Source organism: Excalfactoria chinensis, chromosome 7 (genome assembly GCF_039878825.1).
Source record: "Excalfactoria chinensis isolate bCotChi1 chromosome 7, bCotChi1.hap2, whole genome shotgun sequence".
NCBI lineage: Eukaryota > Metazoa > Chordata > Aves > Galliformes > Phasianidae > Excalfactoria > Excalfactoria chinensis.
Window position 1 is genome coordinate 14,005,939 of NC_092831.1, and position 13,154 is coordinate 14,019,092.

Here is a 13,154-nt window from a genome sequence, read left to right on the forward strand (position 1 = left end):
GTGAGTGGCTCATGGCACCTGACCCCTGACCTTCGCAAGGACAACATGATCACCTTGCAGGAAGGTGAGGAGGCGGCGAGGGAGTTGGAAGAGGGTGGCAGCCCTGAAGCAGCAGTAAGTGCCCGTGTTCGCAACTCACTCGGCTATGAAGACTTTGATGAATTTGCCTTCAATTTTGAAGACTATGATTTATGGGAGGCCATCAGAAACCACCTGGGTTACCCAGGTGGGGAGACCACCTGTAAGTACCAGAGCGATGACCCCTGGGTGCAGCTGTAGAACAAAGCCCCCAGCTGTAGTGATTAGCCCTGACCTTGTGTTTACTGTCTGTTGCTCTCCCTGTGTTAGGTTGGTCAGGTTTAGAGAAGGTACTCTCTGCCCCACTGCATGCAGCCCGGTGCCTGGGGGATTCGGAGGAGCTGTCTGTGTGTCAGTACAAGGTCTTTGTACAGATCCATTTTGTAGTATTGAGGCACTTCTCTGTGTGTTTCTTGCTTGAGCAACCTTGGAGGCAGCTGCCCCTTGCTGTTTGTACCCACTGGGATGTAACCCACATTGTGGCCAGAGGAAAAGTCTCTGCTCCCAAGCACATATAAGAATAGAGCAGCGTCTCCTTCCATCTGTGGCACAAGGTGACAGTGTGCTGTTGCTCTCTGTTTGCTGGAATCTGAGCAGGGCTGCGGATCTGACAGCAGTGTTGGGTATCAGGTTCTGAGCTCTGTGCTGTAGACTAATGCCCGGAGGAGAAAATAGACTAGTCCTAGTGTCTGCAGGATTAAGAGTTGTTTGTGAAAGTAGCTGATAGCAAGCTGTCGGCCTGGAATAGGGAAAGAGGCAGGAAGGAAGAGCAGGAATCACAGGGAAGGAGAAATTAGGAATCCCAAGAGCAAAGAGTGTCTATTCTCTGCATGTTTCCTTACTCGTGCACCCCTTGTGGAGAAGTAGCTCTCTGAGCCATCCCGGAGGCTGCACAGAAAGCAGCACCTCACTGCCATTGCATATGGGCAGCCTTTTCTCAGCAGCTGAAGGTATCTGTGTGTGTCACCTTGGGAGGGATGCTGCTTGTGGTCATTGCTCCATGGCAGCTGCCCAGATCTACTCATCTGGATCATGTTATATGTGTTTCAAAGCCTTGTACAAGTGCACAAAAGCAGGTGGCGTGGCCCCAGAGCTATCCTAGGCTTTGCAAGCAGGTGTGGGGAGGCAGAGTGCAACATGGGCTCGAGAGGCTTGATGGAGTTTCCTGCTCTACCACAGCCTTCTGGTATGATCTTAGGTAAAACATTTAACTGCTGATTCCTCTCAGCCCCAGCAACATTATTTCTGTCTCAACTAGTCTATCTTCATAAGCCTTGCAGCCTGTGGGGAAGGAATGTCCGCCTATGTGCTTGTACAGGGACCAGCAAGTGTGGATTTGCTTCTGGATAGGTCTGATACTTGTTACTGTAAATTCTTAGACAACTTAATAGGAGCAAAGTTGAAACCACAAACCTGGAGCTAATTGACCCTGTCAGCTCTCCCAGGCTGAGCAATTTGTGTGTTAAGAGTGTGAGCATTAGCTGCAGGCTCACCTAGGAAGGGATGACTGCTCTTGGGAATGTGGAAGGGACAGTGTGTGATATGCACCACTTATACAGTGGGGACATTTGGCTTGCTGGCAGTTAACAGATTCATTGATCGCTACAGCTAATACTGCAGGTGCTTGAAATAGGATGTACTGTATAGTCAACTCTTAATTATTTCTGCACAATAAATCCACACTGTGGATTAATCTCGCAGAGATGCAGCAGACAGAGATGGCAGAGACAACAGCATCAGGTCTGTGCAGAGCCAGCTCACATCCAGCCAGGGTCACTTACTCAGCTACTTGCTGCATGTTCCTTTTCCAGGATCAGCTCAGATGCAGGAGGAATGTAATAGCTTTAATGCAGAGCAGAGTCCTTGTTGGACCTGAGCATGTCTCTTTGGATTTCTTTTAATGACCGGAGTACAGGGAGTGCCATGCAGGGACAGCTGGGTGTCAGCAGGGATGAGCACAGAAAGCCTGCATTTCTTCAGCTCCCCTCGTATCTTCCCTCCTCTTCACAGATGCACTGTATAAACAACAGGCATAACCTCATCTCACTCTCAAATACTTGTGTATGTCTGCATGGGTATAGTTCTGTTTTTGTCTTCACCTTCCCAATTACACATGCTCTACTGCATTCTGCACACACTTAGGTGTATGGTTATAGTACATATTCCAAATGTATGCTTATATATACTCACACACATACTGTCCCACTCCAGCTAGAGCTGGGAAAGAAATTGAGGGGCAATAGCTTTTTCCAGAAGCCAGCATATGGCCCTGACTTTTTATATGTTGCCAACCGTTTTGTTTAGTCTAAATTCCCCCAGAGATAGAGATTCAGTCTTCTTTCTAGAGGTAATGCTATAGCTTTACATTGGGGCAAATAGGAAGAGTGCACCATCCCCGTGATGCTGAGCTAACAAATTGCTTTCTAGTACCAGTACAGCTATTCTGATGCCTCTATCTGAACTTTCTGCTGGTGGAAAAAGGGTAATAAATGGAGGAAAGCAGGAGCCAATACACAAGTGAAGGCATTTTCCTGCTGCGTTGGACTGACTAGGACCGATACTCTGGAGGAAGACCTTAATCAGTATAAAGTAACATTTGTCATCTTCAGACTTAAGGTGGAGGAAAAATGACTTAGGAAAACCAACAACAGCAAGAACATCGTTTGGAAAAGACTGTAGGAGGCACTCTGTGGGAGAGTAACGCACCAATTTGTTGTCTCGGAGCTGCCATAGGAATCATGCTGCATCCTCAGATGCTGTCACCATCTCATGCTGTGCTGAGGAGCTTGGCTTCAGTCAAAGAGAGAAGATCTGTTCTCTGGGCACATTACCCTTGGATCTTGGTCTGAGATCTGGTGCTGAAGAAGGACATCAGGCTTCAGGTGCTCGCTTGAGCTTGATGTTCATTTGGGGGAAGCAGCTGTGGGGCATGAAAGAAATGAGAAATCCATGCACAAGTCTGAGGAAGTTAGAAACATATGCATCAGTGGGCAGAGATTGGCTCCTATTGACATTGCAGAACAGTAAGTAGAGCAGGGAGGAGTCCAGCTAACAGCAGGACTTTCATCAGCGTGGCAGCCAGTGGGTGAAAATCCCCCGAGGCTCAGTATTGATTCATGTTATATTTAATTTAGCAACCCAGATTTCCAAGAAGCAAGGCCGTGGTATGCCTGGCCTGATGTTGGGCTGTTACTTTCCTTGCCAGAGATGCGCAGATATTTTCCTGCAGCGAGCATCAGGGAGAGCACAAAGCCTTCAAGCCCACTGCTTTTCACTACCTTTCATGCCCAAAGACAAGTCTTGAAGCCAACTGCAGAAAGATATGCAGAGACATGAGTTTCACCCCAGAAGACTTTGGCATTGCCTTGCAAGGAGATCAGCAAGCCTGCTTGGACCAAAGCTGACTGAGACCACTGACTCTGTGATCTACCTGGAACAGCCCACTCATCCTGGAGCAGGGCTCTGAAGTTTTCCCTGTCCCCATGGAGTGTATGTGCTGAGGAAGATCCACTTCTGTGCCATACTGACAGGGCTTCAGATTGCTTTTTGTTGTGGCAACATGGAGAAGGTTCATGCACTACTTAGGTACTGTGAATAAAACCTAAAAGATTTTGCGGTGATGCTCCACTATATGCACAGCCTGGGAGGAAACACTGATATTTAAAAGAATTAACTCTCAGACATCAGGAACAGGTGGAAGTAGGCAGGTGAGGTGAGAAGGATCTTCAAGGGTCCAGAGGATGATGGTGAGTTCTCCAACTGCCAGGGCTTTGCTGGTATAATCTAGAGAAAAAGAGGTGGGTTTGGATGTGTTCCCATGCCAGACAGTGCATTTCCACTAGACACACTGGTGGTCTTTTTCTCCCTTCCTCTGTGTTCAGGCCACCGCTTTGAAGACAACCCTGGTGTAAGGAGGCATCTGATGAAGAAACCATCTAGGAGCCAGATCACCAGGACGAGCAAAAAAATAGCATCAACCCCATCAGTTAAGAAAAAGAAGAAGAAGAAGAAGTTGGATAGAAAACCCCATGAGGTATCTGTGTATGGTCCTCCCACACTTGTTCAGAAGCCATAAATCAGGTTGAGAAACAGACATTTTAAGAAGTGTAGTTTCAATATTAATACTTTACGTAGCCTTGGTAGGGACATTTCAGTCTCTTATCCATTATCAATGAAAGCTGAGAACACACTTTTCCAATAAAAGCTGAGGCTTCTCTGGAATCACAGAGCTTCAACTCTGGGAAAGACATAAAAAAAAGTCACAGAAATTGTAGTGCTGTTTGGGAAGTTGGCAGCACAGTAACATCACCACCTTCTGGTAAGAAGGTGTGAAGGCCAAACCGTGACAGAACATTAGCATGGGAAATTTGGGGGGGGAAACTTCTTATTCTAGCTGAGTAGGCAGAGGACAAAGTTTAGTTTGGTAGAGAAGTGCCCAGCTTTGATTCACTCTGTTTCCTCTGCCTGCATTGTCTCACTTATAGCTTTCTGCTGCTCCATGTGGTGGTGAAGGCTCCTGCCACACATAGCTGTTTCTGTTCTCTAAAACATTGTTAGCTAGGGCAAGTTAGCCCAAGCGTTGCTTTAGAACAGGTAGCACATTGAGAATAGACCTGAGGCTTTCCACGTATTTCTTGTAGAACCTTACCCATCAGGGGAATTCTCACATCCTCACTGCAATTTGCACAGGTATTTGTGGAGCTGAATGAACTGGTGGTGGATAAGAACCAGGAGATGCACTGGAAGGAAACAGCCCGCTGGATCAAGTTCGAGGAGGATGTGGAGGAGGATACGGCCAGGTGGGGGAAACCCCACGTGGCTTCACTGTCCTTCCGCAGCCTGCTGGAGCTCAGGAAGACAATTGCCCACGGTAAGTCAGAAACTGCTTTGTGCTGCTGGCCAAGATTTGTATATTGCCCTGGGACAAGTTTTGCTGAACAGCTCCTGTTGCAGTTTGGCTGCTCACTGAAGACATGCCAATGGTGTTTCTGTTCAGGCTCCTTGTTGGATCTGGGGAGTACACAGTATGTTTTCCAGGATATTGTAACAGCTCAAGGATGTCTGACATGGCTCCTTGCTCTGCTTCGCTGCCTTCAGGCACGTGGCACTGCAACACCTAGCTGTTCCATCAGGTCTTGGATCCATGAGTGAAAAGTGCTAGAGCTACCCGTGCATCTGGGGTTGAGTGTCTTCAGTATCTTCTCACTGAGTGGGGAGACGCTTTCTCACTAGACCCCCTTCAGGGTGAGAGCCTGGAATGCTCACATCCCACAGGTGATTGGATACCAAGTATTTCTTCAGCTCTCAGACTGCCTGCACAGCATCTTGCAGTTTCTCTGGGACAAAGGTTTACATAGAGGTCATGGGATAGCTGGACTTGTGGCAGTTCTCAGCTGAGAGTGTTAAGTTAAGAAAGGCTGAGAGGTGCCTGCACTGGGAGGAGGGCCTGGTGCTTGAGGGGCTGTTGCAGGACATCTGTGTTCCCAGAGCATATGTGCGGCAGGGAGTGCTGCACAATAGGAGCCGGGCTCTTCCTCTCCTCCTGACAGGTGCTGTTCTTCTTGACCTGGAGCAGACCACACTGCCTGGCATTGCTCACCTCATGGTGGAGACCATGATAATCTCTGACCAGATTAGAGCAGAGGACCGTGCTAACGTGATGCGTGCCCTGCTGCTGAAGCACAGGTGAGTGGGACACAGCTGAGGGCTGTGGGAAGCTCAGAACTCTGCAAGTCCTGGGCAACAAGGGACTTGGCTATACCTCAGGTGACCAGATCACCGCTGTGGTGGGAGAAAGGTGACTGAATGGTGGGAGAGGGAAAGGAGACTGTCTAAAGCAGCACAACGATGCTACCTCTCCCTCCCCTAGCCACCCAAATGATGAGAAGGAGGGATTCTTTCCAAGGAACCACTCCAGCTCCAGCATGAATTCTATCGTGGGGAACCACCACCACAACCACACCACAGACACCTGTGTGCCCCTCATGGGTGAGGAGCGAATTGAGATGGCTGATCCCAAGGCCCATGAGACTGAGTGCAAAGAGGTAAGGGTGATGTGGGGGTTACCTCTCCTTTTTCCACTCCTCAGGGTCACCCCTTGGCCTGTGGCAGCACACAGCAATGCTTGATGTCCACACCTGGGCCCCTTCACATGTGGGCTCATCCTCACAAAGGCTGAGATTGCCTGTATCACCTGGAACACAAGAAATCAGGTCACTGCATTACAGTTTTGGGACCTAGTTTTAGCCTTATGCTTTATGTGAGTGTCTGCTGGAGTGTGCGATGGCAGCGATAGCCCTGGAATTTGCAGCATGATCTTTCACTGTAAGGCTGCCTTTCTAGTGAAGCAGGGAGCCAGACCATCTGGTGTGGTCCAAGACAAGCCCAGATGCTGACATGCAGTGGAGAGCAAGGCTGTGTATGGAAACAAAGGCACAAGGACAAGCTTCTTATTTTTACTCTTTCCTGGCAGAAAAATGTGCACATCCATAACTCTGAGGGGCACCGTAAATACCTGAAGCTAATGGAGAAGATTCCTGAAGATGCAGAAGCCACCGTGGTCCTTGTGGGTAAGAGACAGCATATACAGACTACCCCAACATCAAAAAAGACCAATTTAGATCCTGGTCTGGGCCCAGCTGTGGGTGCTCTCTCTCCTGAGAGATATTTGGACATCTAGTGTGCATTTCCAAAGCTTAAGTTGAGAAGGTGCTTTGAACATTCTCTCATGGTGACAACTCACACCTTATCTGTCTGTAATAAATATAAAGCATGATTGGATGGGGTTATTGGGTTGTTGGTTTGGGGTTTTTTTGTTTGTTTTTTGAGATTTAGAAGTACTGATCATGGGTAATGGTTGGGAACTGGTGCCTAGCTTAGAGGTGAGCATTTAACCACAGTCACCAAGACATCCCATTTTGAAGTTCAGAAATAGTTAAGTGCCCAATGCACTGATTGCCAGCACTGCTGTAAGGCATTGTGTTATCCTCTTCCCAGCCTGGGAACACACCTTGCCAGCAAACAGGTCCTGCTCCTGACTAGTTTTGGTTGCACTTGCCAAAGAGCTCTGAGTTTTAAGAATTAGAGCCCAGGAACTGGCAAAGCCTCTGGGATCAGCTATATCAGTACCAGGACATATTTCTCTTTACAAATGAGAGCCATGGGCAGGCAGGCTGAGCATCAGTGGGTTTAGTATCTTCTGACCACAAAAACAGTCCTCTTCAGCACTTTGCTGGCATTGACTTCTAAGCAAACAACTGTGCTACAAGCAAAGTAAATGTCATTGCCTGTCTAGCAGATAGAAAACTTGGGCAAAGAGTCTTGGCAGCTCAATCAAGCTTAACCACAATGAAGCCAGATTAGTTTCATAAATGCACTTTGAGTATTCAGATGTCTAAATACTGAGCATTTCTGTATCTTGGGATCCCCATGGTCATTCAGATCACACAGATTTGCCAGTCTGGCAGAGAATGTAGCTCATTGCTGGACACAGATGGCAGAAAGTTCAGTAATAATGTCAGAGAAATAGAAGTTCTCAAACATTTGTGTTCAGCATGGGAAGGAAGCAGCTGGTATGCTGGAGGATGCGGGAGTGTTTCCCAATCTGTTAGGAGCTGTGAAGGCTGCCAAACATTCATGAGATACAGACATCATAAAACAAACTGTGTAATTCATACCTATGAATCTTTGGAGAACTGGCTTATTTTCATCTGAAAAAGGTTTAAGAATGCAGGGAGCATACGAGAAAACCAGAAGAAAGCTAATCATGTCAGTGCTCAAGAAAGGACATACAGCAAGCCAGCATGTATAGGTTGTTTAACCTGACATCCTTCCCAGCCAAAATAACAGCAGAACTAATGTGGCATTCAATTAATAAAGAGCTAATGGATAAGAATGTAATTATTGCTAAGCAGTGGGGTTTATGGGAAATAGGTCATGTTGAGTAAACCTGATTTCATTCTTTGATGAGATTAGGAGTTTCTTTGATAAAAGTAACTGCCAACACGTAGGAGACTTCCTTCCATAAGGCATTGGCTTAATAATAAACAACCTTCTGATTTAAAAATCAGCTCCTTATAGTGTAAGTAGAGCTCGTGTAAGAGATTGAGGAAGTAAACTGGGGAGTGATCAGTGACCAGGGAGACACTGAGCAGACCTCAGCATGAAGCCTGAGTCTTTGTCAGTAATCTAGAGACCAGCTTGGTACTGCAAGACTTAGGGAACCTCCTGAATTGCCATTTCCACAAAGGCAGCCCACTACAGCTCACCTCAGTGATTAACTCTGCTCAAAACATTGCCTCCTGGTAGGTTGTGTGCAGTTCCTGGAACAGCCAACTATGGCTTTTGTCCGACTAAATGAGGCCGTCTTCCTGGAATCTGTCTTGGAGGTCCCAATCCCTGTCAGATTCATCTTTGTGCTGCTGGGACCAAGCCAGGCCAATATGGACTACCATGAAATTGGTCGGTCAATCTCCACCCTCATGTCTGACAAGGTGAGGAGCTGACTAGCAGCAATGAAGGATAGTTCCTTAGAAATCTATCCTGGGACAAGAGTGTTGAGGCAAGGCTGTGCAAAGAGGCCCGGGTGGGAAAGATGAGCCTAAACAGCTAGAATTTTTAAGGGCAGCTTAGCTAAACCAAGGTAGGGTGCTCCATTGCAGAGGAATGAGCTGGACAAACATATGTCTGGAACAGAATAAGGTAAGGGGAAGGGTTAGTACATAAAAGCAGGAGTAAAGTACTACCCAAGATTAGAAGAGTTGTGTTCAGTTCACATTTCACAAACAGAGGTAAGGAGGCTGAGTGATGCCTGTGACTATGATGCCTGGCTCAGGACACACTGGCAAAACCACCTAGCAATGCCTGGGGTCTGTTCATCAAGAGTTATGCCTTCTAGCCAAGTCCTGTGGCTGCAACATAGAAGCACATCAGCGCAGGAGGAGAGATGAGGAATAGAACAGTTTTTCTTCCAGGCACATGTAATGCTAGAAGTTCCCCATCTGGCTAGATGGCAGGAAAGTGAAATTCATTATCTTGGTAAGGAATTAAAGGCAAAGAAGAGATAATCTGAACATCTGTTGAATACATCCAAGACAGGAGAATCAAAAGTTCACAGGGTCTTCCTGGCTAATGCCATGGAACTATAACTGAGTAACAAGCCTAGCTCTCTCTTCAAGACTATTAAAAAGTCCACTCAGAGCAAGTGGATTGTAGGCAACAAGAGCTGAACAATCTCTTCCCAGGAGTTGCACAGAGCTCAGCTGAGGCTGTTCTGAGTTAGAAGAGATGAGCTGCCATATTTCAGCTTCAGTGCTGTGTCTGTGGGCTGATCTTGCTCATCTGAGCCTCTGTTGCTCTTGCTGGATTAGGGGAGTCAGCAGCAGCAGCTGAGGCTGTCTATTGCAAGGTTACACGGTGACTGGCGCCAGGAAGAGAGGATGGTATCATTTACAGCTTGAAGTTGTGGCTCCAGGGAGTCTGTGTGCTGCAGAGACCTTAACTATCCCTACCTGCTTCATAGGCTGCTCACTTGTTCATCATCTTCTAGCCCTTTCAAGAAGTAATGCAACACTTCCACCTGTTTACCAGCCACCTCCCTTACTATTTTCAGTAGGGCTGGCCCCTCATGATCCCCATAGAGCCCTTCTTTGTCATTTTGCCCTTGTTGTTAGGAGCATCTCCAAACCTTTCTGCCTAGTTTCACTTGTACAGCTTATCTCCTGCCACAGATACCTGTTTTCTTTTCCTCTACTACTGTAACAGCAGTGAAATCAGCACAACAATAAGGTGTTACAACAAGAAGGATGCTCACCTGTCTCTGAAAATCTAGGCCTGCAGAAAGACTTCACAAAGGGGGGACCTCCAGCAAAAGATCCTTCCTTGGTGGCTGTCAGCCTTTAAATGAGGTCTAAGCCAGACTCCACCCCTTCTAGTCACACAAGTGAATTATCTTCACCTGTACTTCCAGTGCTGACTAGGTCTTTTCTCCAGGTGCTCAATCGGTGATTGAGGCTGTGACTCAACAGTTTTCATACAGCTGTATTTTCTATGTAGGCACCAGGATAGCTGGGAAGTATAGGGCTGAATTTATTTGTGGAGAGATTCCACTGGGGGGAGCTGCATGGTCTGGTGGATGCGTAGCCAGCAGAGTTGCTGTAGAAGCACAGTTTTGGGCTAGAGCAGTGGGACTGAGGGAGAAAAGCAAGGTCATTGGGAAGGACAGCCCAGGAAGGGAGGAGAGGTATGGTATTAGGTGAGGTATTGAGTAGAAGGGCAGGAAGGAAGGATTCAGGAGAGTGGATCATGGAGTAGCAGTAGTGATACAAGCAGCGAGTGGAAGGAGTGGGCTGTTGCTGAAGGGTCGTGGCAAGTGATGATTCTAGGCCGTAGATGGCTGAGCACAGGCTTGGTCTGAGCCTTCTTTCTCCTTTTTCTCTGCTCCTCCCAGCATTTCCATGAGGCTGCGTACATGGCTGATGACCGTCAAGATCTCCTCAATGCAATCAATGAGTTCTTGGACTGCAGTATTGTCATTCCTCCATCTGAGGTGGAGGGGAAAGACTTACTCAAATCCATTGCCACCTTCCAGAAGATGCTGCTGAGGAAGAGGAAGGAGAGGGAGCAGAAATCCATGAAGGAAGGAGATGTCCAGGAAGCCAAAGGTCTCTCCACTCACATTTGGGCAAAAGAGTTTGTGCCTAGTGCCTTGCGTGCCCCAGTGGGCCCTTCCCTCACAGAGCCTGGCAGAGGGGTGAGCAGGGCCTGGCTCCAGCAGTGGGCAGTGGTGGGGGGGAAAAAGGTAGGGGTATAATGGAGGCAGGACAGAGGCTGTAAGCAGCTGGGGATACCCAGAGGCTGTGGGGTGTGCAGTTCTGGGAGGCCAGATTAGCATGGCAGGAGGAACATCTCCATGGGGTATGGAGAAGGGCAGCCCAGGGGTGGCCCTGAATTCCTTTGCTCAAGCCCTGCCCTCCATGCACCTCCAGAGCTGTGTGAAGTGAAGGCTGAGGAAGAAGAGGAGGAAGCTGAGGACGACCCTTTGAAGCGGACTGGAATATTTTTTGGAGGTCTGGTTCGGGACATAAAGCGCAGGTACCCCAAATACCTCAGTGACATCAGAGACGCCTTGCACAGCCAGTGTCTCGCAGCCGTTCTCTTCATCTACTTTGCTGCTCTCTCTCCTGCCATCACCTTCGGGGGACTCCTAGGTAATGGGCCTGCTTTCTGGTCTGCTCTTTGCACGCTGGAACACTGGCTGTGTCTGTGGGATGCTGTGCAGGGGTGGGCTTTGGTGTCGCTTACTTAAAGAGAGTGGAGGTGCTGCACTGTGGTCACTGCCTTGTCCTCTCCCTGCTGCTTGGCCTCTCCAGCCTCAGCCCACTGCTCCTTTCCAGGCAGAGCCCAGGGCTGGGGATGGGCCCTGGGAGCCATCTCCCTAGAGTACCCTGGACTTCATCTACCCAGTGCAGGGAATGTCTGACTCGTGGGACAGACCTGCCTCCTCCATGTGGAGCTGTGCCTACAGACTGCAGTGATAGTGCCTGTGTCCGGACTGTAACACTTACATGTTGTTCTCTTTCCCAGGAGAGAAAACTGAGGGTCTCATGGGGGTCTCCGAGCTGATAATCTCCACCTCAGTTTTAGGGATTCTCTTCTCCCTGCTTGGAGCCCAGCCACTTCTGGTCATTGGCTTCTCAGGGCCTCTGCTGGTGTTCGAAGAAGCATTTTACAAGGTATTTGTGAAGCAGCATCCATTCGTAGCACCCGTTCACTCTGCTGATGCACTGGAGAGGGCATTTCCTAGGTTTCCATAGGGATTGTGTTATTTGGATGCTGTGGGTCCTGCCAGGCTGTTCTCAGCTCAGCCAGGGCTGGTTCTGCTTGTGCTGACCCTCTGTAGGTCAAACCACTAGGACTTCTGTCTCCCATTGCCATTTCCCATGGGCTGACCCTGTTGAACTGTGACAGTGGTAACAGCACTCCTTATCTGCTGAGTGCAAGGGAAGCTTTGTCCCCCAGCCCTGCATGTCATCCTTCCTGCCATAATGAGCACATGTAACTGCATCCTAAAATACTGCTCTGGAATACTTTACCTATGACTCCAGCCCTGAATTTGCTGTCTCTGTGCTAGATGCCTGTGGAAAGGAGAGTGCCTTTTTTTCCAGGAGAATCTGTGGAGATATGAGTAATTTGTTACCCTTTCCATTTCAGTTCTGCCAGACTCAAGGCATTGAGTACCTGACAGGTAGAGTGTGGATTGGTTTGTGGCTCATCGTTTTCATCTTCATTATTGTGGCAGCTGAAGGAAGCTTCTTGGTGCGCTACATCTCTCCCTTTACCCAGGAGATCTTTGCTTTCCTCATCTCCCTCATCTTCATCTACGAGACCTTCTACAAACTGTACAAGGTAAACCTTCCCCTGGGAGATGGGCTGCCACATCTCCTGGGGCTCCCAGGAACCTGCTCTTTCAGCATACAAGAGGCAGCAGGACAGGGTCATCACAGCCATAGCTTCCCTAGGTGTTGTGCAGAGCAGCTCTCTGCTGGCCTCCCTCAGCCCAGCACAGCTGGCCGCTGTGCCATCAGAGGCTGGTGGGGTGATTCCTAACATCTGCCTCCCCCTCTTTTCCTGCAGGAGGCATTAAAGAGAGGCCGCTTTTCTCTCCCCAGTCCTTTCCAGCTGGATAGGTTGTGAGGCAAGGTGACAGATGCTGAGATTGTCTGCATCCTCCATCTAACTACCCTTCCCTTTCTGCAGAGCAGGATGCCCTCCACATCCCCTTGCCCCCAGTAATGACAGTACCCTCTGTCCCTCCTTGCACTGACTGTGCCTGCTACTTCTCTCACCTGTCCAGGTGTTTGCAGAACATCCTCTGCTGAAGTTTTACCCACCAGATGTGCAGAGCGGCCTGAACGCTAGCATGCTCTCTGCAGATGCCATGTCACTGGGAATCAGGATGCAGCCCAATACTGCTCTCCTCTCCCTCATCCTCATGCTTGGCACCTTCTTCATTGCCTTCTTTATGCGCAAGTTCAAGAACAGCCGCTTCTTAGGAGGAAAGGTAAGAAGTTTGTGGG

The 13,154-nt window shown here is 48.6% G+C and overlaps 1 protein-coding gene and 1 long non-coding RNA gene across 3 annotated transcripts in view; one reads left to right on the forward strand and one right to left on the reverse strand.

Annotated features, from left to right (window-relative positions):
• The window catches only part of SLC4A3 (solute carrier family 4 member 3), a 29,841-nt gene that overhangs the window by 10,480 nt on the left and 6,207 nt on the right, over positions 1 to 13,154 (forward strand). Inside the window, exons 7-17 of the mRNA XM_072341045.1 lie at positions 3,960 to 4,111; positions 4,768 to 4,948; positions 5,628 to 5,763; positions 5,948 to 6,122; positions 6,551 to 6,647; positions 8,386 to 8,570; positions 10,526 to 10,739; positions 11,064 to 11,285; positions 11,662 to 11,810; positions 12,289 to 12,483; positions 12,932 to 13,138. Of these exons, the coding sequence (XP_072197146.1) occupies positions 3,960 to 4,111; positions 4,768 to 4,948; positions 5,628 to 5,763; positions 5,948 to 6,122; positions 6,551 to 6,647; positions 8,386 to 8,570; positions 10,526 to 10,739; positions 11,064 to 11,285; positions 11,662 to 11,810; positions 12,289 to 12,483; positions 12,932 to 13,138 (1,913 nt within the window). The remainder of the gene's footprint in view (positions 1 to 3,959; positions 4,112 to 4,767; positions 4,949 to 5,627; positions 5,764 to 5,947; positions 6,123 to 6,550; positions 6,648 to 8,385; positions 8,571 to 10,525; positions 10,740 to 11,063; positions 11,286 to 11,661; positions 11,811 to 12,288; positions 12,484 to 12,931; positions 13,139 to 13,154) is intronic.
• On the reverse strand, positions 436 to 9,978 carry LOC140254526 (uncharacterized). 2 transcript variants are annotated; one of them, XR_011904251.1, is made up of 4 exons: positions 9,890 to 9,978; positions 6,145 to 6,271; positions 4,209 to 4,315; positions 436 to 3,861 (listed from the first exon to the last, which is right to left on the reverse strand). It is a non-coding gene; the product is annotated as an uncharacterized lncRNA (long non-coding RNA). The 2 variants fall into 2 exon arrangements; XR_011904250.1 differs by having other exon boundaries at positions 4,204 to 4,315.